A 23,730-nucleotide genomic window follows, 5' to 3' on the forward strand; every position below is an offset into this window, starting at 1 on the left:
TTTATTGTACCCGTAATGCGTGTTAGCCTCTTTGCTAGACGTTGTGTCTAGTAGCGAGTTGAGTGGAGTTCTTGACCTCGTAAGTGTCAGGGGGCAATGATGGGGAATGATGACAGTTGTGCAGTCAGTTACAACAAAATACAATACAAGACATGCTAGCGGGAGGCCAGTGTACAGGGGCATTAATTAGTTATAAGGGCAACTAATTTTGTGTAGGGATTTAGAGAAGTTATTTTTTTGAATGAGGCCTGAAAGATGTTTTGGCGTTCTCCAGGTAACGTGGGTGAAGAAGAATGTTCCTAGCAGAGTAAATAACTTTTTTCCCTGTGGTTTTCAAACCTCATGATACATTAAAATTATTCAGGGAGCTTTTAAAAATCCCTGTGCCTACATGTCACCCTCATACGAATTCAATCAGAATGTCAGGAGTAAAGAACCAGGCATCAGTAGTTTTTTAAAAGTCCAGTCAATTCCAAAATGTTAGTGAAATTTGGGAACCAGCAGCTTATTTTAAGGAGTAGAGAGCATGTATGTTCATAGTATTAAAAGCAGTTCAGTGGAACCAGACTGAAGAGAGCAAAGAAGGGGTAATGACAAGAATTGAGACTGGAGAGGTAAGCAGGGGCCACATCGTGAAGGGCTTTGTAAACCATCTAAAGGAATTAGATTTTATCCAACATACAGTGCAAAGCCACGGAAAGGGTTCCAGTTGGAGTGTGGCAAGGTCGGTTTATGTTTTAGAAACAGCGTCCTGCTGAAAATGGAGATGAGAAGCCTGGGTATGATGCTCTCATAATAGTCCCTTTGTGGGATCATAGCTGCCTGCACTGGTGAGTGCTTACAGAAACAGATTTAAGAAATGACCAGTTGGGCAAATGAAGTGAAGGAAAGGAAGAAATGGACAGATTGAAGAAATGACCAGTTGGGTGGATGAAGTGGAGAATAGGAAAAATCATGGCTGATAGAGGGAATTCCCCGGTGGCACAGTGGTTAAGAATCCACCTGCCAATGCAGAGGACACCGGTTCAATCCCTGGTCTGGGAAGATCCCACATGCTGCAACTACTGAAGCTTGCGCACCTAGAGCCTGTGCTCCACAACGAGAGAAGCCACCACACTGAGAAGCCCGCCCACTACAATGAAGAGTAGCCCCTGCTCAGTGCAACTAGAGAAAAGCCCATGAAAAAAGAGAAAAGCAACGAAGACCCAACACAGCAAAAAATATTTTAATTAATTAATTTGATTTAATTTTAGAAACAAAGGCTGATAGAGCCATTCACTGAGACAGGGACTTAGACGAGAGGAGAGAGAAGGGCTTGGGAGAGAAGCTGTGCTCTGTCGTGGGCACGGCATCTGAGGACGTCCAGGTAGAGGTCCTTGGCAGGCACATTGGCGCTTCGCGACAGCTGGCCCTGCATGTCACAGTGTGCTCCTGTGCCTTGAGGTTCATGGAGAGATCCTGCTTCTGTGACTTTTAACTAGAGGTCAGTCAGGTTTGTGGCCTTGGGAAAATTTTTTTTTTTTGGCAGGGAGTGGGGGCTGTGCCACACAGCTTGCAGGACCTTAGTTCCCTGATCACAGGTTGAACCTGGGCCCACGGCAGTGAACGCGCGGAGTCCTCACCCCTGGACCGCCAGGGAATTCCCAGGAAGATTATTTATTATCTCTTTATTATTTGCTGTCTATTTTCTTCTGATTCCGACATACGGCCTATGCTCTTGATCGTATTGTTGTGATCTATCTTGGGGAAACTATTAATCTTCTCTGACTGAACTTATTTCATACATGAAGTCAAGTTTCCTCATCAGTTAGAAGCTAAAGACAGTCATTCGCAATACTGGCTCTTTGTTAGAATCACCTGGAGAACTTTTGCAGAAAGTTAACTATACAAATATCCACTAACATGTAAACTCTATGAAGGCAAGAATTTCTCTCTCTCTCTCTCTCTCTTTTAAGTTGCTGTATTCCTGGTCTCTAGCATGTAGTACACATTCAATAAATATTTCTTGGATTAATGAATGAAAAAAAATGCTTTGGTCCTATCCAGATTCTAGTTTAACTGGTTTAGGTTAGGACCCAGGCATTTCTTTCTTTTTCTCCTCTGCCTCTTCCCCATCCTCCTGCTCCCCCCTCCCCCTCCTCTGCCTCCTGCTCCCCCTTCTCCCCTCCTTTTTCTCCTCCTCCCCCCTCCTTCCCCCTCCTCCTCCCCCCTCCTTCCCCCCTTCCCCCTCCTCCTCCCCCCTCCTTCTCCCTCTCTTCCCTCTCCTCCTCCGCTTCCCCTCCTTTCCCAAGTAATTCTAATGGACAGCCAGGTTAAATGTGTCTGATTTAAGCCAGCGTTTTTCAAACGTGAGTGTACTGCTGAGAAAAATCATATAATCAAGGTAGGTTGGAATTATTATAAATTCTTGGTTACGCAGCACACTGGAGCCCTAGTGGACTCCCCCTTTCTCCGAAATGGCAGTCTCAGTTGGCCCATTCTTCTTGAACCTCCAGCCCTACCTCCTCCGCTTACTCTCAACAGATAACTTTTCTTCCTACTTCACAAAGAAAATTTAAGCCATTATGTGAGAACTCTTTCAACTCACTGAGATCAGGCTCCTAATTGACCTGCATCTAATACCCGGCATTTTCTTCTTCCCTCCTACTGAATGGAAGAGGGATTCCCTCCTGTTTGAGTGTAATCCCTACCCTACTCCTTTGCTCTGAATTCCACCCCCCTCCCCCCACCCAGGGACTTTGCTCTGTTGTCTGTCGTCCCCCTCCCCCACCACATCTCAACTTATCGGCTCCTCACCGTCAGCCTTTGACGTGCTCACTTCTCTCCCAGCTTCAGTAGACTTCCTTTGACCACGTTCCTTCTCTACTTGTCACGCATCTCTTCCTTTCCCACTTCTGCTCTGCTCTTTGAAGAAGCTGGCTGTGTTTCCTATGCTCATTGCCCTACTTTCTCACCCTTCATGTACCACTCAGCTCACTGGAGTCTGATTTCCAACCCCCTGGAGTAGCTCTTCCCAAGATTGTGAATGACTTCCTTCCTTGTGGCTAAAGTCAGCCTTGTTCAAATCCTGGAGAGCTGTTGGTACCCGCTTTCTCCTTTCTTTCCATGACACCATACCCTCCCACTTACCCACCACATCTTTTTGATTATTTCTCAGTTGTCTTTATGGGCTTCTGTTCCTTTGTCTGTCTCTCTAAATGCTGTTGTTCCTCAAGATTTTGTTCTACCTACTCGCTGGGCAGTTTCATTTATTGCCGGAGTTCTAAGTACCTTCCTCATGCTATTGTCTTCATATTGTAATATTACTATATAAATATATTATTATAAATACTGTAGATAATATCTATTGCTTCAGCCCAGATCTCTTTTGAGTTTCATACGTATATTTTTATAGTTATTGGAAATTCCAAAAGCACCTCATATTCCAGATGTCTAAATCAAGGTCTTTGATCCACCCTACCCCTGTACCGTGTAGGTTCCCCCCACCCACCCAGGTTGCCCTTTCCCCAAGCCTGCCCACCACCCACATGCTAGTTGCTCAAACCAGAAATCTGGATGCCATCTTCATCTTGCTTTCCTCTCATACGCTGTCAGTCACTAAGAGCTGCTGATGTGCTTTCCTAAAGATGATGTACCCTCCTAAAAACAGCGCTTGTCTACTTCTTTCCATCTCTGCTGCCACTTCTCCAGCACAGGCTGCCTTTATCTCACAGAGCGCAGTAGTGGCCATTGAAGGGGCTTTAGGCAAGGAAAGAGGTGATGACGTCTGCGTTTAAGAGGCTGCTCGGGTTTGCGATGAGAATAGGCTGCAGGGGGACGACACTGGGGACAAGGGGTTGTAAGACTGTTGCTTCTCTTAGGTTTCCAGGAAGACGGATCTGTAGGAATAGCATATCTGTTCGGCAAATGAAAAGCCCAGTTGCACAGAATAAGAGGCCAGGTCATTCTCTGCTTCTCTGCTTTCCTCCGGTGCCTTGGAGAAGGCATTCCTTCTGAACAAACCAGCCTTTTCACCTATGTTTTTCATCTGTCTAAGTCCTTCCTGTCCCCAGGGGTCTGGTCTTTCCTACCCCCCAGGCTTCTCTACTGGCTCAAACTGGCATGAGCATTTTCTCTCTGGAGGAAGGTCTCCTAGTGATATATTCTTTTTTTTTTAATGCTCCAGTTCTCTCTTTCCCTTATTATCCTGATTCCTCAGAAGTGTAGGCTGCCCTCTGCACCTCCCAGTTTCAGAAATTCACTTGCTGAAATTCATCTGCTGAAATTCATCCAGTAAAGATTACTGTGGATCTGCAAGTGACCCAACCCAAGGGACCCTTTCAGCCTCCACTCTATCAGTTATTGCTGTTTCGCTCTTGTTGGACACTCTTCTTCAGGCTCTCTCTTACCTTGACATCTGTGACATCACACATGTGGTTCTTCTCTTACATCTTCCTTGCTAATCTCTTTTGTAAGTTTTTCCATCTGCCAGTGTTCCTCAGGATTGAATCTTCAGCCTTTCTGTCTTTCTCTCTACATTCTCCCTGATCCATTTTATCTGTTCTCATCATTTCAGTTTTCATCTGTAGTCTGATAGCCAAACAATATCTCTAGCCTCGGCTAGATTATTGAGGTTCAGACTTTTATCTCCAACAGTTCTGTTCCCTGCTGGACGTCTAATTTATATGTCTCACAAACAGCTCAAAAGCAGTGTATATGCCCTCTTAACCCCTGCACTTACTGTCTTCTATCCCTGGTCTGTATTCTCTCTTCAGAGGGTGGCCATACTATCCATTCTGTTGCCTGAAACAAAAATGAGCATCACCCTGCCCTTACCATTCTCTTTGGCACCTTTTATTACCTTTCTTTGGGCCTCTTCTGTCTCTGGCCCAAACTATTTTGATAGTTTTCCAAATGTACTCCCTTTCCTAGGCTTGGTTCCTGAAATCCATCCTTCCCGCCAAATCCTTGATGCCTCCATTTTTCCCTTTGTCTCCTCCTGCCCTTCTGTCCTCTCTTCCTACCTAGGCTTTGTTAGGCTTATCTGCAGTAACCTTAATTCTCCTGTACCCCAGTCTGCCTTCCAGACTGCCCAGAGAAAAAGCCGCCCAGCATCTGTGTCAGTGCACCTCTCTGTTCACGTCACCAGATACCTGGCTGCTCCCGGGAAGATGCACAGAGTCGTGCAGATGGGTGAGCTCCAGACTTGGGGTCCCTTCCCTTCCCCTAACTCTGCCAAACCTTCATGCTGCCCTAAGCTCTTATTAGACTCTACCCCTCTTGCCATTAGCAAAAACAATCATATTTTTCCTTTGGAATAATGAAAAACATTAGATATTATCTTCCTCAAATTTCTGTTCCTTGTCTTCAAGTGTATCTGTACCTGCAGAGACAAGGCATCTGTTCTCCAGGCGAGACAAGCAATGCATCCATCCCTTTCAGCCTCTCCTGAGACTTCTGGCAGGCATCCTCTCCCCATCTCTGTCTTCAGCCCTTCTTTCTCTGTTGATTCTTCCCTTTAGTCTGTAAACAGGTCCAAGGCCACTGAACTTTACACTTAAAAATGCTTAAAATGGTTGTTTCATGTTATTGTATTTTATCAGTTTTTTAAAATGGGATGATGATAAAAAGACAAAAACAGGTCCAAGGCTTTTCCAATCTGGGAAAGCGTTTTTGCCTTAACTGTTGTCCTCCCTGTTTTCCTCATTCAGGCTTTTCAGTTATTCATTCTATGGCCACTGTCTTTACTTCCCCACCTCCTGTTTGTTCAGTCTTCAGTCTGTTTATGTTCAGTATGGGTTCTGTTCTGACCATATTACTAAACCTCTCTTGCTTCATCAGTGTTTCTGAGTATAAGGATAAGCTCTGAATGAAATAAAGGAGGACCAGTTAACAGGAAGCAGTTTATCCTAGTCCCACACTCTTGGGCCTATTGAATCGGCCCCTCAAAAGCTAAGGTATGAGCTAGGTAGAGAATAATTATACAACATCTGTGAAGGTACTAAATGCCACTGAATTGTTTACTTTGAAATGGCAATCTGTGTGTTATGTTAATTTCACCTCAGTTTTTGCAGAAAGACAAGCTACTTCTTCACTGCATGTAACTGGGGAGGTTGGGGTTCCAACATTCCATCCTCTTCTCAAAGCAGAGCATTCTTCTTTGGGAAGGACAAATATTATTTATCACATAGACTGCACTCTTTTTCAAAGTGCTTGTTTAGGGGCAAGTTAAAAGATCAAATTAGGCTTCCTTGAGGACAGAAACTGTGACTCGTTCATCTCCAGGGGCTTGACAGTCCCAGCACACAGCCAGGATTTTGTTCTCTAAACGGAAAAACATGGCATGCCGTATGAATGGAGAGTGTTCCGTTGTGAGGTCATGGATTTCTCTAACTATCCTTTGATAGTTTGGGGTTTTTTGTACCAGCGTCCTGCATATCTGATATAGTGAGTGGTTATTTCAATAGAATCTTGTATTTTTACCTTGTATGTTACCTTGTAATAGCACTGAGCAAGCACTTGAAGAGCTGTCACAACCTACTGAAAGTAACTGCTAAGTATATGCTCTCAGACACTAGATTTGTGCAACAACTTATTTTGGAGAATTTGGATGTAAGCTTAAATTATATCCATTTAAATTAAGAAGAAAACATACCATTTCTGAGTTATATAACATTGGTCTGTTTGGAACTGGTCCTACTTATTTGAGCAAAAAGAATTTTGACTTCTTTTTCTTTTTTCAGAAATTTATCCCTGCTTCCCCTTTTCTTGTAGCTTTCCAAGGAGTCCCTTCAATCTGTCGAGGTCCTGCGAGAGGAAGCCTGTGAGATCCTGGACGAAATGAGCCACAAACTGCGTCTGGGAGCCATTCGGTTCTGTGCCTTTGCCCTGAGCAAGATATTTAAGCAGATTTTCTCAAAAGTGTGTGTAAATGAAGAAGGTATTCAGAAAGTGAGTATTGCTTGTTAAAAAACAATCTCTTCTTCCATCCCTCACAATTTATTCAACTCAAAGACATCTCACTTTGCACTAGGTGAGCAGGCCCTAGTTCTCAGGTGGCATCCAGCCTGAGCAGAAAAGGCTTTGCCTCTCTGGAGGGTGTTTTTTTCCTTTTACCTTCAGACCTACAGGCTTCAGACAAACTAACTGAGTCACTTACTTACAGACCTTACAGACTAACCTAATGTCAGGTGTTCACAGTTACAGAAGTAATATGAAGAATTTCTACATATGCTTCACCAAGATTCCCCTCCATTTTCTTTTTCCTTTCCTCACACACCTCCCTGGTGTGTTTTCCCTATAAACAAGGACATTCTCTTATGGTGTAATTATCAAAATAAGCAAATTAGCATTGACACCGTGCCGGTAATACCGATCTTACTCCTGTTTCACCAGCTGTCGCAGCTGTGTCACGTATAGGCAAGACAACGTCCTATGTCGTGTTACAGTCGGCTTCCACATCTCTTTAGACTCTTAGTCTAGAACAATTCCTTAGTCTTTGTCTGTGTTTCATGATAATTATTTTTGAAGATATCAGGCCGGTTATATTCTAGTATCCCTTGATTTGAGTTTGAGCAGTTTTCTCAATTAGGCTCAGGTTGTGTCGTCCTCAGTGTATCAGCCCAGGGGCATGTGGCCTCTGCCTGTTCCTGGTGCTGTTCACGTTGGTCAGTTGGCTACAGCGCTCTTCACCAGGTGTCTCAGCTGTAGAGTTACTCTTTATCCTTTTGTAATTAATAAGTATCTTGGGAAGAGAGACTTTAAGAATGCTTCACCTTGAAGTCTATTTTTCATCGTAGTTTCCTCCACTAGTTTTTACACCCACTGATGATTTTTCCTTGAATCAGTTATTACTCTTATAAGTGCCAAATGGTGATTTTTCTAATTCCACCACTCCTGCCATTTAATAGTTTGTTTTTTTTCTGAAAGTAAGAGCTTTCCCTATGAAGATTATTTGTACTCGTTTATGCTTTTTAATACTTTTTTTCTCTTCCCAGGAAGCTCTTCCCTTCATTGGCCTTACTCCTCATGCCTTTCAGTGCTCTGTTTTTATTCGGTCATTTACTTTACTTCCGAGTATTTTTCTTTCTCCTGCTGTGACTAATTTCTAGGCTGCTGACTTACCAACTGGGTCTCTGTCGGAGAACGTTTGGTACGGTGTTGGGGGCAGGGAATGTTGCCAGCTCTGTCTTAACTGATTGCAAACTACCCTGCCTCAGGGGGTATGTACTTAGATTTCAGGAAGACAGACAGCACATTGACATATTGGGTATTTTGAGGCTGACAGCCCGAGGATGTATCGGGAGCTCGAGTGTGTCCCTCCCTGCTGCGTGGCACCCCCTACCTGACGGTGAGCCCAGTGCATAAAGAGAGAGATACCGTTCCTTTCCTTGGTCCCAACAATTCATAATTCTTTTTTAATCTCCCTGAAAGAAGTTTTGTTCTCTCTACCTACAAACCACCAGCCGGGCTAGTGCAGTGGCTAACAGTTGACTTTTTCATTCAGACTGACTGCAGATCTGTTTCCAGCTCCACCGTGTATTAGAGGCATGACCACGTCACAAACCAGGTAGCTGAGGCTTAGGGCTTACTTACAAATATGTGGTGTGAACGATGCCTGTAAAATGCTTAATATGCTGCTCAACTCGTGTGTTAGTGATCATGGCCGTTATTATTATGATCTGTAAAACTTACACTTTTAATATTCTTGCATTATGTCAGAGTATTTAGCTAGAACTCTGAAATAAGTTTTGCGTATGTGGTAGGGAAGGCAGAAAAACATTACTAGTATTCCCTCTATACATATGCACATCTTCCATTTTCTAATTTAAGATGCGATTTTAATAATTCGAAAGCTGAAATGATTCAAAAGATACGATTTTAATAACACGAAAGCTGAAATGATTCAAAGTATAACATTTGTTTTTAAGCTACAACGTGCCATCCAGGAGCATCCTGTTGTCCTGCTGCCCAGTCATCGAAGTTACATTGACTTTCTGATGCTGTCTTTTCTTTTATACAACTATGACTTACCTGTACCGGTCATAGCAGCAGGAATGGGTATGCATTGGTTTTCTGCTTTTTTAATTGTAAAAATTAAAGCGTCCACTGGACTGATTTGAACAGTGCTGAGGTATTTGAAGAAAATGATGAAAACAGCCTCTCCCTTCTTTCTTCCAGTCCCAGTGTTTCCTAGTTTGGATTGTGTGCTCTGTACTGTGCTTTACTGTGTCTGCACAGACATCAGCAAGCATATGTGCAATGGGCTTTTTGGTTTAGGTTGAAAAATGACAGATTATACAACCTGTATGTATTACCTGCTGTTATTTTTGTTTTGTTTTGTTTTTTAATTAATTTATTTATTTGGCTGCATTGGGTCTCGCAGCACGTGGGGTCTTTTGTTGCAGTGTGCAGGCTTCTTAGGCGGGCTCCAGAGTGTGCAGGCTCAGTAGTTGCAGCAAGCATGCTCTCTAGTTGTGGCTTGCGGGCTCTAGAGCACGCGGGCTTAGTTGCCCCATGGCATGTGGGATCTTAGTTCCCCGACCAGAGGTCAAACGCGCATCCCCTGAATTAGAAGGCAGATTCTTAACCACTGGACCACCAGGGAAGTCTGTATCAGTGGCAAGCTCTGTAGGTCAATAAATAGATCTAAATTCTTTTAACGTATTTTTCAGTTGTGGTAAAATGCACAAAACATAAAATTTACCATTGTCATCATTTTTAAGAGCACAATTCAGTGGCATCCAGTTCACATTGTTGCGCTAGCATCCATTCACAGAAGTCTTTTCATCTCGCAAAACTGAAATTCTGTCCCCATTAAACACCTAACTCCTCGTTCTATTCTCCCCCCAGCCCTTGGCAACCACCGTTCTCCTTTCTGTCTCTGAATCTGACTGCTCTAGATGCCTCTTATAAGGGGAATCAAACAGGATTTGTCCTTCTGTGTCTGGCTTATTTCATTCAGCATAGTGTCCTCAGGGCTCATCTATGTTGTAGTGTCTGTCAGAATTTTCTTTTTTTTTTTTTTAAGGCTGAATAATACTCCACCGTATGTATGTACCATGTTTTGTTTATTCATTCATCCATCCCTGGACACTGGGTTGCTTCCACTTTTTGGCTATTGTTCGTAGTGCTGCAATGAGCGTAGGTGAACAAATACCTGTTTGAGTCTCTGCTTTCAGTTCTTCCAGGTATGTACCCAGAAGTAGAATTGCTAGGTTAGGTGGTAATTTTATTTTTAATTTTTGAGGAACCACCATACTGTTTTCCACAGTGGCTGCACCATTTTACAGTCACACCAGCAGTGCACAAGGGTTCAGTTTCTCCACATCCTCACCAACACGTGTTATTTTCTGGTTTTTTAGGTTTTTGGTTTTTAATAATAGCCATCCTAATGGGTATGAAGTGGTATCTCATCACGAGTTTGATTTGCATTTCCCTAGTGATTAGTGATGTTGAGCGTCTTTTCATATTCTTGTTGGCCAAGTCTATGTCTTCTTCAGAGGAGTATTCAAGTCCTTTGCGTTGTTTGTTTTCTTTGCTGTTGAGTTGTGGGAGTTCTTTATATGTTCTGGATATTAACCCCTTATCAGATATGTGATTTGTAAATACTTTTTCCCATTCTCCCATTTCACTCTGTTGATTGTATCCTTTGATGAGCAGAAGTTTTTAATGTTGGTATACAGTCGGCCCTCTGTATCCGTGGGTTCCGCATCCATGGATTCAAACAACCATAGATCAAAACTATTTGGGGAAAAAAAAAATTCCGGAAAGTTCCAGACGTCAGTACTTCAATTTGCCATTCACAGAGAACTGTTTACATAGCATTTACATTGTATTTACAACCATTTACATAGCGATTGTATTAGGAATTATAAATAATCTGGAGATGATTTAAAGTATATGAGGATGTGGTTACATGCAAATACTCTGCCCTTTTATACGAGGGACTTGAGCATCCAAATGTTTTGGTATCCATGGAGAGTCCTGGAACCAATGCCCCACAGAATCCCCCCCACCCCAGGAAGAGCTGTGGTCCAGTTTATCTGTCGTTTCTTTTCTTTTCTGTGCTTTTAGTGTCATATCCAAGAAATCACTGCCAAATTGAATGTCATCAAGCTTTTCCTCTATATTTTCTTCTAAGACTTTTATACTCTTAGGTCTTATATTTAGGTCCTTGATCCGTTTTGAGTTCATCTTTGTATGTGGTGTGAGTTTTTGTAAGGTTCCAACTTCATGTCTAACATTTTCATTGCCGTGTAATATTCAGCAGTGTATATGTATCATAATGTAGTAGTTTTGCTGTTACAAACAAGTTTTCAGTGTATTTTCATATTAGTGTTTTTATTTCTGTAAGGTTGATTCTGAAAAGTAGGATTACTAAGGCAAATAAATTGTGTTATCTCCCTTGTAAGGTAGCCAGCAAAGCTGGGATTCAAGCGTACACCTTTGTTAATAAACGCAGTCAACAGTGAAGTAAAAACTGCTAGGAACTTAAGCACTTTGAAAGCATTTCCATCTATATAGATATGAGGAAGTTATTTGAAAATTAGGGGAAAATGAAAAGAAGAACTGTTTTAAAACTGATGGTAGAACTCTTCCTCTCATTCTGGACTCGTTTTTCTTTTTTAATCTGTGCCACTAAAAAGAAGATTGATATTTTTACCTGTTGGGTGAAAAGGAGAGTGGGAGCTCATTTGGCCTGACTGTCCAGTGCATGGAGGATACATGTTGATCTCTTATCAGGTCAGCAGCAGTGCTGACTAAGGAAATTGGCATGATGGCGTAGTTAAGGCTGTCCCGTCGCCTGCTGTTGCCCCTGTCTCTGGCTGGTCTGGTTGTAAAGCAGAGGTGCACGGGGAGGGTGGGAACTCAAGGTAACCTCCCGGCCAGCACCTGCCCACAGAGACCCTTCTTGTCCGTAATTCCATTGGATGTTTCTTCTTAAGATTAGGGATGTCTTACATACATGAAATCTATCTTAATAGAATTTGAGTTGAGATACTTAGAGAAAGTTTCAGGATCTGCAAATAAATATTAACCGTCGTTTCTTTTATAGATTTCCTAGGAATGAAAATGGTGGGTGAGCTGCTGCGGATGTCAGGGGCCTTTTTCATGAGGCGCACCTTTGGGGGCAACAAACTCTACTGGGCGGTGTTCTCCGAATACGTGAAAACTATGTTACGGGTAAATGCAAATAATTACAAAGTACTTTCAAGCTGTATTTTCTTTTCACTGAAATTTGCCAGACGGTCTTATTTAAATTCATAATTTCCGAATGGCCTGCTTAGCTGGGTTTTTTCCTGCTTGAGGAACGTGCACAACCTCAGCAGTCTGTTTACTCTGTGTGACTCTCCTGTTGAAGTTCCACTGTGAGCAGTGTTTGCTCAGAGGGCTGGGGAGGGAACTTGGAAAAAGGGATCAAAAGAAGCATTTATCACTTTGAAAGTAGGCAATGGGTCTTGTGTTTTGTTTTGTTTGTCTCTGTTTTCTCTTTAAAGAATGGTTATGCTCCTGTTGAATTTTTCCTCGAAGGGACAAGAAGCCGCTCTGCCAAGACATTGACCCCAAAATTTGGTAGGTTCCTTACAGATGGAAGGAAAAACACGAATCCAGAGGCTTCGGGGGTGGTGTCAGGTGCAGCTGCTAAGAGAACTTGACACTTTCTTTGCAAGATATTCTGTTCTTTATAAGTGTAATTGTTTCTTTTAGTTCAGCTGTTTATATGTATGGGCTTGGTATATAATGTATACTTTTAGTATCTTCCCATGCCACCCTTGTTCTCTTTCCTTTTCAATATGTGTGAAAAACCATTTTTCCATATGTTTACAGGTCTTCTGAATATTGTGATGGAACCCTTTTTTAAAAGAGAAGTTTTTGATACCTACCTTGTTCCAATCAGCATCAGTTACGATAGGATATTGGAAGAAACTCTGTACGCGTATGAGGTTCTAGGGGTTCCTAAGCCGAAAGAATCTACAACTGTACGTAAAGGACAGCCCGGCTTGATTTTACTGGAGTTTAAAGAAACTGCTAGTTTATACATGGACTGATTTCTGAATGTATTGCTGTTTTCTCTTCCCCTTGTGATACTCTCAGGGATTGTTGAAAGCCAGGAGGATTCTCTCTGAACAGTTTGGAAACATTCATGTGTACTTCGGAGACCCTGTGTCACTTCGATCTCTGGCAGCTGGGAGGATGGCTCGGAGCCCATATAACTTGGTTCCAAGGTGCAAGGCTTGTGTTTTCATAACTGACATAGAAACAAGGATGAAAATCTGCAAGTGTAAATTGTAATTTTTGAGTTGATCGCTTCTAGAACTGAAACTTGGTTATCTGAGGTCACAGCTGAGAGAAGCAGAAAGCTTCAGTTAATATGTTTGCCAGACAGTTAGCTGCAGGATGTATACAGTAAACATGCAAAGCCAGACAGTGCTGAAACAAACAAAACAAAACACAAAACCCATTGCCTGCTCTTAAAGTAATAAACGCTTCTTTTGATTCCTTTTCCCCAAGCTCCCTCCCCAGTACCCTACTAACTTAAAAGTGCGAAGACATAAGCTATTGTTACCAAGTGCATGTATGGGAATTGTTGGGCACTTTTGGTAGGCCAGCCAAAGTATGTACTAAGTATTGTATTTGATCCTAGAAAGGACTGTTTAATAACAATAAATGGGAGTGAGTCCCTGTTCTCGAGAAGGGTATAGTTTTATGCGCAAGGAAATGTGTTAGGTTCTTTCAGGACACAGGTACAGATACACATTTGGGTTTTCTTAATGCAGAGAAATACACCTGCGGGAGTAAAGGAGACAAACCGTCTGCCCAGCCAGGCCTCGCAGGACTGCAGCATCGTTCACAGTTTTTCTGCAGCGCCAGTGGTCCCACAGCAGCGAGCAGCCTCGCTCACAGCTTCATCCGCTGGCAGAAGCAGGTGTTAGCTTTTTGCAGCCACAAGCTTTCACTCTGTCCGTCTCAAATTGGCCAGTTGTATCCATTACCAAGGAGTCCTCATTGGCTACCACTTTCACATTAAGCCACCTGATTCTGCAGCTGCTGTTAGGTCATAGGCGTGTCCTTGTTCCAGTCAGCTCCGAGTAGGTTCCTGATAGCATCCCATCCAGCGTTCAGTGATCCACGCGCGAGGAGTCTGTCAGGCGAGGACCGTGGCTTGCTTAGCAGGGGCCCTGAAGTGTCTCACCAACTGTACAGCTTATCAGTACAGACACGAGCGGTTGTCATACATGTCATATCGCAACCTGATAGGTGTGTTCTACAAGAGACATGTTTGAAATGCTGTGGATTCTGAGAAGACAGAGTAGTTCAGTCCACTGGAGGAGACCTCGGTTTTCACAGAAGAAGGGGTATATGCCATTTACAGAGCAACAAAAGTGTGTGTGTGCTTGTTTGTTTGTTTGTTGTGGCCTGGAACCAGGAATAATAGAACCCTGTTACCGTGAGTATTGTTAACCACCTCTCAAGAGCACAGTCTAGAGACAAATGGACAGACCACACTATAGTAAAGTGAAGGTATATTTTTGCAGTGTGACCTGAGAGAATTCGGTTGGCAGGAAGTATGAGAAGCCTCTAAAGGGTCTGTCTTCTCCCAGTCCCTTCTCCACTCACATTGTCTAAGTAGCAGAACTGTAATTGGTTGTTCTGTGTTCTTCCTTTTAGATATATTCCTCAGAAACAGTCAGAGGACATGCATACCTTTGTCACTGAAGTTGCCTACAAAATGCAGCTTCTGCAAATCCAAAACCTGGTTCTGAGCCCGTGGCCACTAATAGTTGCTGTTCTGCTTCAGAACCGGCCATCCATGGACTTTGACGCCCTGTTGGAAAAGACTTTATGGCTGAAAGGCTTAGCCCAGGCCTTCGGGGGGTTTCTCACTTGGCCTGGTATGTATATGGGACATGTGTGGTGAGGATGCTTGCTTTTTTTATTTCTTAATTTGGAAAAGCAGTAGCCTAGATGTGAAAAAACCCATATAGGACTTTGAGCAAAGCATTGCTCAGAGAAGGAAAGCCTCATCTATTTCTATCACCATAGGACATTGAACACAGCATGTTGATTATTTGAGGATGATTGTTTACATGTCATTTCTCCCCATGAGACTCTGAGTAGATAGAGGACCAGAATCCCCTCTGTTGGAACCTAGCAGAGCAGAGAATAAATAATGACTCTTTGTGCCTCACACACTCTTCCCCCTACACCCACCGCTTTCTACCACCCATTTGCCTCACTGGATTGTAAGGATTAAAGGACTGGTCTTGCAGAACTGTATACAATTCTTTCATAGTAACAACTCTGCGAAAACCTCGTCGGAGTTATGAGGGCTATGCTGGGAGTTGGGGATGTATATGACAGTAGTTAGCTGACGTTGTTTTCAGTCTCTTTGATTTAAAATTGTAGAGATTACAATTGGAAATGCAATCTTTTTAAGGCCAGATAATTATTTATAGTCAAGTATTTATGGTCCACTCATTAAACCTATACTCAGTACCTGGTGGGTGCCAGGAACTACTAGGAGTACAAAGGTGAACAAGACGCAACCCCTGTTCTGGAGGTTCTGCTGGTGTGTAGAAGGCAGGGTGGGTGGTAATGTGTAAGCCGGTAGAGAGGGCTCAGTGAAATAAACACAGGGCTGTGGACACACTGCTGAGGGTTACAGAGAATACTGTGTAGGAGAGGGTCCACACTCAGGGAAGATTTCATAGCAGTGGCTTTTGAACCAATCTTGATGGGCTGGTAGGAGCTCTTCAGGAAGACACATGCAGAGGAGAGTTGCCAATGTCAGGGTTAGGAAACGTGTAATGGCAGGTGTGACAGCACCGGACATCCCTTGACCTGCCAGCGGTTGGTAGCATTAGGACATTGGCTCTGGAAAGGGAGTGATGGAGACAGAGACGTGGACAGAGGCTGGATCACAGAGGCCCGCTGCCTGGGGATCTGAACTGGAGTCTGAATCATGGGTTTTAGGCAGGGAAGTGTGGCAGATTGGCCTTTAGCAAGCAGCCTGATGTCAGTTTTTTGTTTTGTTTTAATAAGGAAGTATGTTTTTTTAATTATTCATTGTTATTTATTTTGGCTGCACTGGGTCTTAGTTGCGGCATGCAGGCTCTTAGTTGTGGCTTGCGTGCTCAGTAGTTGTGGCACATGGGCTTAGTTGCCTTGTGGCATGCGGGATCTAGTTCCCTGACCAAGGATCGAACCCCTGCATTGGGAGCACGGAGCCTTATGCACTGCACCATCACGGAAGTCCCCTGATGTCAGTTTTAAAGGTGGACCACGATGGGAAGAAACTGGAGGCAGGGAGACAAGCGAGAAGGCTGCCATACGTAGATGGGAAGTCAGGAAGCTGGAGCTGGGCAGCGGCAGAGGGCAGCGCGGCTGAGAGAGGCCAGGAAGAATCACGAACAGGAGTGCCGGTCAGCTGAGTGGTGGTCACCAGTAGGGAAATAAAGATGAATCAGATATCTGTTCCCAGTACTGTAACGGTCTCACGGGAGGCAAAGGACACGCTGACTGTAATACAAGGCAGAAAGTCATGAAAGAGGAATGGGGAACTGTTTGGCCAGGAACATGAAGACAGAGGCACCTGTCTTTCTGAGGTGTTTCGCTTTTTCAAGAGGGGGTAAACATGTGGCCAGTCCATAGCTAAAAGCATCTATGTGGCCACCACGCCAGCTCCAGTGAGAGCCGGTTGGCATCTAAGTACCAGAAATCGTGTAGTGATCACACACGATTCCTAATCTAGAACACATTATGTATATTCAGTTCCTTTTTGCTTTTTTACCCAGATTACCGCATATATTCTTAAGCATTCTCACATCTAGGCCTTTTTATGATATACATATCATTATATATGTAAAATAGATCATATTGTATTTTATATATATATAAAACATCGTGTACTGTATCATTGCCTCGAGCAAGTTGAGACAAGGCAGGTTAGTCCAGAACGAATGTGATTGAGTCCGGAAGGAAAACCACACCTCCCTCTTGTCCCTTTGATGCTTCATTAGCAGAACCTGTCCCCCCGCTCGAGCAGTGCGCCTGCTGTACACACCTGTCAGCTAGCTCTTTGGCTCAGGGTAACAATAAAATTATTTCCCTTATCAAGAATATAGCTGAATACCACCATCTCTTTATTATGCTTAAAATTCTAACTCCTTGGCCATCTCTAGACCAATGTAGTGTCAGGTGATGACTTAGCAGGAACTATTATAAGTCTGCTTCTTTAGTTATCTTTGATGTAGGAAAACCAGAAGAATCTCCTCTGCATCCCTCTGTGCTCAGGGAGACCTGAAGCTAGGAGAATGCCTCTTTGGGTTGCCCTTTGGTTTACCCACAAAGTTGTAAAGCGATATCCTTGCCATCTTGGAATCGGTCTAAGCGAGGTGTGTGTATGTGTGTGTGAAGCATGTCTTCTTGTCTTAGTATTCTTAAATTCACATATATGTGACTCTCTTGTCATGTAACTTGCTGTTATAAAACTTTGGTTCCTGAGGAAGCGTTCATTTTCAAAGTGGGAATTGATGTGCATTTCAGAATGGCTGACAGGTTTGGGGTAGATGAGAAAGTATGTTACATGTCCTTAGAGAGAGTTGATTTATGAACTAGTGCTTTTAAAGTGTCCTTCGCATATAGTATCATTATCTCGATTGGTAGAGCCTAAAACCAGTACCCAGCACTTGAAAATAACTGACAGGTCACTAGCGTTGATTCACACTGGGCCTAAGACTCCCAGCGGTGACCATCCCATTTCTTTGCCGTTTGTCTGAATGAATTGTCGTCGTGTGTGTGTGTGTGTGTAGATAATGAACCTGCTGAAGAAGTCCTGCAGTCCAGCATTCTCCTGCACTCCAACGTCGTCAGCCTGGTCAAGGACCGGGCGACTCTGAAAGTGGACTCCGGAGACTCAGAAGTGGTCGACGGGCTTGTTTTCCAGTACATCACTCTCCTCATGTGTTCGGCGTACAGGAACCAGCTGCTCAACGTTTTTGTCCGTCCTTCCTTAGTAGCTGTGGCGTTGCAGATGACACCTGGGTTCCGGAAAGGTAAGTTTCGGGAATGTGGTCTTGAATTTTGGAAGAGACCTGGCCATTCAGTTCCAGGTAGGGAGCCGTGTTTGAAGCCTTGTAATGCTCTGCCCCGTGTGTAGCCCACTCACCAGCAGGGGATGGAGCCTGCACTCAGAAATGGTTACGTGTTCTCCCCTAGGTACATGGCCATCTGCTCAGAATTTGGGAATTGCAAGGAACCTAGGAAATCATCTCATCTAAACCTCTCCTTTTATAAATAAGGAAAATTAGGCCTAGAGATTCCTGATTACTTAGGAAAATGGAACTAGAGCACGGCTCTCCATTTCCTGGTCTGAGACTCTTTCTGACGTCACTTCCCTCACCCGACAGAAGCAGACAGGGCGGGTAAACAATCCAGCGGTGTGTGAGTGCTAAGACACAGTGGCATTGTGGTCACACCAAGGAGTATAATTATGAATAAAACTGGTTTTTTCACAGAAAACTGTGGTCAAGGCCAGGGGTTTTCTACTCAGGCCACACCTTAGAATTTTTGAAGGCTGAGTCCCATCCCTGAAGGGTTCTGATTCAGTTGGTCTGGGGTGTGGGCCAGAAATTGATGTTTTAGTTTCTGTTCCTCAAAGCCCTGTAGATAATTATAAGGAAGAACCAGAGTTGAGAAATACTGGGCTCAGCCACAGACCTTTAGCCTTGGAAGGAACCTCAGAGATCCAGCGTTCATGCCCTCATTCTGCAAATGAGGAAACTGGGGCCCAGAGAGGTCAGACAACTTAATTCAGGACACAGAAAACTCGAAGTTTGATCTGAGTTCTGTCTGAGGCTTTTTACGTTGGGATTCATCCATAGCTGAGGGCGTGTGTGTGGGTCTTCTAGAGTGTTTCAGCATGAACACCCTGACACTGGAGGCAACCATTTGTGTCCGTACAGATGTATATTTTGCTAATGAGAAAATTCATGGCAGAAAGATGAAGGTCTGAGGCTGACGGGCAGGGCAGACCCACACGCCCAAGAGATAAGACAGTAGTCTCTGTTGTCGTGTGCCAGTGTGTCCTAGTGCTAAAGATACAGTGGAGACATCCACGGGTATGAGTGTGGAAGGGAATGAAGGAGGCCGTTCCTTTCCTTCTCTGCTAGGAACCACATACAGGGGGAATGAAGTACCCTGGCTCATTACCAGACTGACTGATTAGAGGCCTGGTTGTAATTCAGTCTCAACCACTGAAACTGTGCTAGACTGTAGTTTCTCTGTAGGGATGATTTGAATTGGTTATAGCTTTCTTTGCAGCCCTGAAATCTTGTCCCTGGCATGTGAATGATATGCCTTTAAAATATTGCATTTTGGAGTATCGTGGACTCCATGGTACTCCCTGGATGTTTAAAAAGCAGAGTTGTAATTTTGTGTAATAAATTTATTTCCAGAGGATGTCTACAGTTGCTTTTGCTTCCTATGCAGTGTTTTTTCGGATGAGTTCATCTTTCTCCCAGGAAATGCACTAAAGGTAAAAATCCTTACTGCCAAAGAGCAAAGTACGTTTGCAGTGAGTTCTGGAAATGCTAGGCTTGGTTTCACGGGTGTGTCTTCCCTTCCTTCAAGGTTACATGCAACAGAACAAAGAGAAATGTGGACACTCACAGTTCGACAAACTCTATTTTAATTCCTGGTCAAGTTTCATCAATAATTTAGGAATTATTTGGTGAGAGGAACCAAATCTTTGAACCATTAGTGCAGCCACTATAAATAAACCAACTGTATTTTGTTAGGAAATTTACCAACCAGCACACATTTTCCAGCACCACTTGTTGGAATGAGTAGGGCCTTTTGCTTTGAGATTAGAGAACAGTGGCCCTGCTTGGTGGTGAAGGATTGGGCTCCCAGAGCTGCACCACTGGCTCACTGGGCTGGGGGCAGTGCCAGCATTGACAAGTGGGCGAGGCGGCTGTCCGTTATGCTGAGGGGCACAGGTTTTATTCAGTAAGGAATGAGGGCAGCAGTTTTGAGCATAACATGATTCTCAGTATTTTTCAGACTTGCTGCATACACTTCTATTTAAATGTGAGGAGTATGGCTGTGCAAAGTGAAAGAAAATCTATGGCCCGGGTCATGATTCCTGAGGCTCAGTGTTTTGGTGTTTGCTGTATGTGAGGATGAACGTTCTGAGTGCTGGAACAGTGCTGCTCTGGCTCCCGTCTGAAAGCCACAGCCGCCTGGGAAGGGTTGCAGAATTAGCTGGTGTTTTCCTTGTTCTGAGGGCACACGGCTGCCATCTGCTGAGCCCGGCAGTGGGTCATTGACCTAAATTATAAATTAGTGGATGCATTCCGTCTTCTCCCCTCACCTTCCAGGACTTTGAAGAAGGCTGTTACCTGCTTTGTAAAAGTGAGGCCATACAAGTGATGACAAGGGACATCCTAGTTACAGAAAAAGGAAATACTGTGTTAGAATTTTTAATAGGACTCTTTAAACCTTTTGTGGAATCTTATCAGGTGTGTAAATCTTTCACAAGTTCTCCTTCATCCTCCCATATCAAATATAACTAAGCCTTCCCTACCCTGTCCTTGTTTCTGGTCTGAAGAGCAAGTATCTTCCCCAAGTGAATGGTAGAACTTTGTGGGGGGGGTGTCTTTATTCTGTTCTAATATAATGTATCATTCTGTGAAGAGGGGCATTGGAGACTTATTTACTGTTCTGTTGTATTTGGCTGCTCTCTTTCACTTTCTGTTCCTCTCATCCCCCCTCTTCAAAATCAGATAATTTGCAAATACCTCTTGAACGAAGAAGAAGACTACCTCACTGAGAAACAGTACTTGGTGAGAGTTAGAAAGTTCACAAGTCAGCTTCTCGATCAAGGTGAGTCACACCTCTGTGGGTGGTGACTTCCGTTAGTTAAGAACAGAAAGTAGGCCACCAACTCCCCTTTCCCTCTCTCTTAGGCGCCTCACAGTGTTATGATGTATTATCCTCTGATGTACAGAAAAATGCCTTAGCAGCTTTTGTGAGGCTCGGTGTGGTGGAGAAGAAGAAGGTGTAAGTAACTGTGTGCGATGCCCAGCATGGGCTCAAGGGGCAGCGACGGCTTGGGACAGTTGCGCCCCAAGTCCAGAGAGAGATGTGGAAATGCATGATCTGGGAAACGTTACATCGGGCTTCATTCACCCATGTCCTGATGAGCTACATCACTCTGAGTTCCCACGCGAATTTTATGTGGCTAACAATAAAGATTATATGGAAGCAAAGAAAGAAGGCACTTTAGGCCAGCATTTTGGCTGTGACCTAGTATTGAAATTTATAGGTTACTTATAAGAAAAACTAGGGGAGGGGCATATAATGTGTGTGTGTGTGTGTGTGTATTCTTACATATATGTACCCACAACTTTCAACTATGTAAAGCTAGCCTTGAGTAGTCTTACTGTATAAATAATGAATGTTGTCTTTTCCTCCTAGTTTATGCAATAAGAAAGCTTGTTACTTTTTCTCCTAGAAATAATGATTATGTATTTAATGTGAGTGAACCTGCCACAAGAAAGTTAGAAGAAATGCTTGGTAAGTACCGTTTAATAAAATATGGTGGGTTTGCACACTGTATTTATCAACATACAGTAAAACAAGAAAGTATGGCACTAAATACTTTATCAAAATGAACGGCAGTAGAGTTTTAATATATGCAGAGAACTGTTTCTATCATCTAGAATTTTCTCAAGGAAACTAAGGAGAAAACCAACAGAGAAGACACAACAAGCATAAAATAGGCGGTCTTGTACAACATAAAAATGACCAGCCACTAACATAACTAATCCAAGATCTAGACCCTTTATATCCAGTCCTGCTCTCGTTTTAGTCCGTGGATTCATTCACTCCCTCTCCACCCTCGGATTGCTTCTTTCCCACGTGAGTGGTCAGAGTCAATGTCCACATCATATAGACTCTGAACTTGGTATTGGGGGCTGGTAGCACATCCTTGGGAGAATAATCCAACCCATAATCTTCTCCAGACCAGTCCCGCCCAAAAGGCAAGGCTATTTGTTTGTGGTATATGGTAAGAGTCAAGACTTTGGATATAAACAGATACAAAAGGTCAGAGGAGGTAGTGAACACTTCTCATTGGAATGGTGGGGTGATTTTAGAAGGGGAGGGTATTAGCTTTTGAAAAACATAATTATCTGCTGATTATATTGAAAAAACACTAGATCACTGAGTGGATATTCTTTACAAGTAGTATTTTTGTACCTAATCCTCATTCAGTACACTTGTTAAACTTGTATAGAAGAGGTTTAGATAGATGTCTGTTGGGCTTAGGGGAAAACCAGCACAGGTGTATGATTAAAGGAGAGGCATTGAAGAAAAAAGGATAGAAGGGCAAAGGTATATTTAACAGAGATAGGGAAGGTGAAAATACTAATTTCTTTTTGAAGAAAATATGTAGGTTGAAATCCCAGTCTTTTTTTTTTTTTTTCGGCTGTGCCATGGCTTACAAGATGTTAGTTCCTTGACTGGGGGTCGAACCTGTGCCCTCGTCAGAGAAAGTGCTGAGTCCTAACCACTGGACCACCAGGGAATTTTCCCCCCAGTCTTCTATTTATAGTATGTCTGAAATTTCAGAATGTGTAACCTTGAAACTCAATTTTGAATTTGGTGAGAGGGGCATGACCCCCAAACCCTCATTCTGAGGATGATGGAATTGATCTCATAATCTCAGAAGGGAAATATGTGCATGTGAACATGCTAGACTTGAAGCTCAGGAAACACGGCTGGGGGCACTGGCCATGGCCCTCACCTCTTTGAGACACTGCTGTGTCTCCTGCAAAGGATGCTGCTGTCTGCATTGGTGCTTTGTCAGTCTGTAAAACTCTGCACTACTGTCATGTGTTTCTCTTTGGCCAGTGCCTAAACAGTTGTACAAGGAAGGGCAAACTCAGTGTCATTTCATGAGCTGTCTCTCTCTTTACCTTAGGCTGTAAAACACCAATAAGAAAAGCAGCAACAGCAAAGCTTTAATGATTGCCAAACGGTTACGGAAGAATTGGTCGTATAATCACTGTCATCCAAGAACTCATGTTACAACAAGGAGGGGAGTAAAGGGAAAGACCCATCTTCTCGTCCTTCATAAGGGCTTCGAGAGCAGCAGGCTTGGTCAAGAGGAAGAGACCAATTTAACAAGTCAGTGAAATCTCCTCCACAATGGTTAAAAAGGCATTTGTGTCCACCTCTGCGTGTGTTTTAAAATAAAACAGGCTTTTGGAAACATGTTTGGAAAAACACCACCCAGCTCCTACTTCACTAACACTTTTCAGCTTATCACATGTATTAAACTGTTACTTTGACTTCTGAATTAAAGTGCAGCATCAACACGAAAGGCTCTGGCTATCAAAAGAAAACAGCTAGAAAGGGCATATCTTACACTTCTCGTGGTTTTCTTTGATTAAAGTTGCCTCAAACAAGTATACGTATGGCAGAGATACACAACAAAGTAGCTAGCTTATATTAAGTTTTGCCACCCCAGGGCCTTAACCAGTAAAACTGAATTAGAGAAAGTATGTGTAATAAAGAAAAGTTATGAGATGTGTCATAAATAGGCTTAACAATCCAAGAGAGGAAAAGTTTGAAATAAGATGGATGAACAGCAAAAACCTCAATAGCTAGCCACTTCTGGAAGTGACATTTAAGCTGAGAATTAGGATGAGAGGAGCTGGTCCTCAAAGTGTGGGGTTGAGG

The 23,730-nt window shown here is 43.3% G+C and overlaps 1 protein-coding gene across 2 annotated transcripts in view; it reads left to right on the plus strand.

Annotated features, from left to right (window-relative positions):
* GNPAT (glyceronephosphate O-acyltransferase) overlaps positions 1 to 23,274 on the plus strand; it is a 30,422-nt gene extending 7,148 nt beyond the window's left edge. Inside the window, exons 3-16 of one of the 2 annotated variants that reach the window (XM_057736196.1) lie at positions 6,754 to 6,930; positions 8,910 to 9,039; positions 12,038 to 12,165; positions 12,480 to 12,555; positions 12,811 to 12,962; positions 13,078 to 13,208; positions 14,653 to 14,876; positions 17,796 to 18,038; positions 19,440 to 19,519; positions 20,364 to 20,504; positions 20,769 to 20,868; positions 20,952 to 21,045; positions 21,500 to 21,561; positions 22,970 to 23,274. In XM_057736196.1, coding sequence (XP_057592179.1) covers positions 6,754 to 6,930; positions 8,910 to 9,039; positions 12,038 to 12,165; positions 12,480 to 12,555; positions 12,811 to 12,962; positions 13,078 to 13,208; positions 14,653 to 14,876; positions 17,796 to 18,038; positions 19,440 to 19,519; positions 20,364 to 20,504; positions 20,769 to 20,868; positions 20,952 to 21,045; positions 21,500 to 21,561; positions 22,970 to 23,013 — 1,782 coding nt within the window. In that variant the 3' untranslated portion in view covers positions 23,014 to 23,274. Of the gene's footprint in view, positions 1 to 6,722; positions 6,931 to 8,909; positions 9,040 to 12,037; positions 12,166 to 12,479; positions 12,556 to 12,810; positions 12,963 to 13,077; positions 13,209 to 14,652; positions 14,877 to 17,795; positions 18,039 to 19,439; positions 19,520 to 20,363; positions 20,505 to 20,768; positions 20,869 to 20,951; positions 21,046 to 21,499; positions 21,562 to 22,969 lie in introns of both variants that reach the window. The other variant, XM_057736197.1, reaches the window with a different exon arrangement.
* Positions 23,275 to 23,730: the final 456 nt, after the last annotated feature.

This window comes from Hippopotamus amphibius, chromosome 5, assembly GCF_030028045.1.
Source record: "Hippopotamus amphibius kiboko isolate mHipAmp2 chromosome 5, mHipAmp2.hap2, whole genome shotgun sequence".
Classification (NCBI taxonomy): Eukaryota; Metazoa; Chordata; class Mammalia; order Artiodactyla; family Hippopotamidae; genus Hippopotamus; species Hippopotamus amphibius.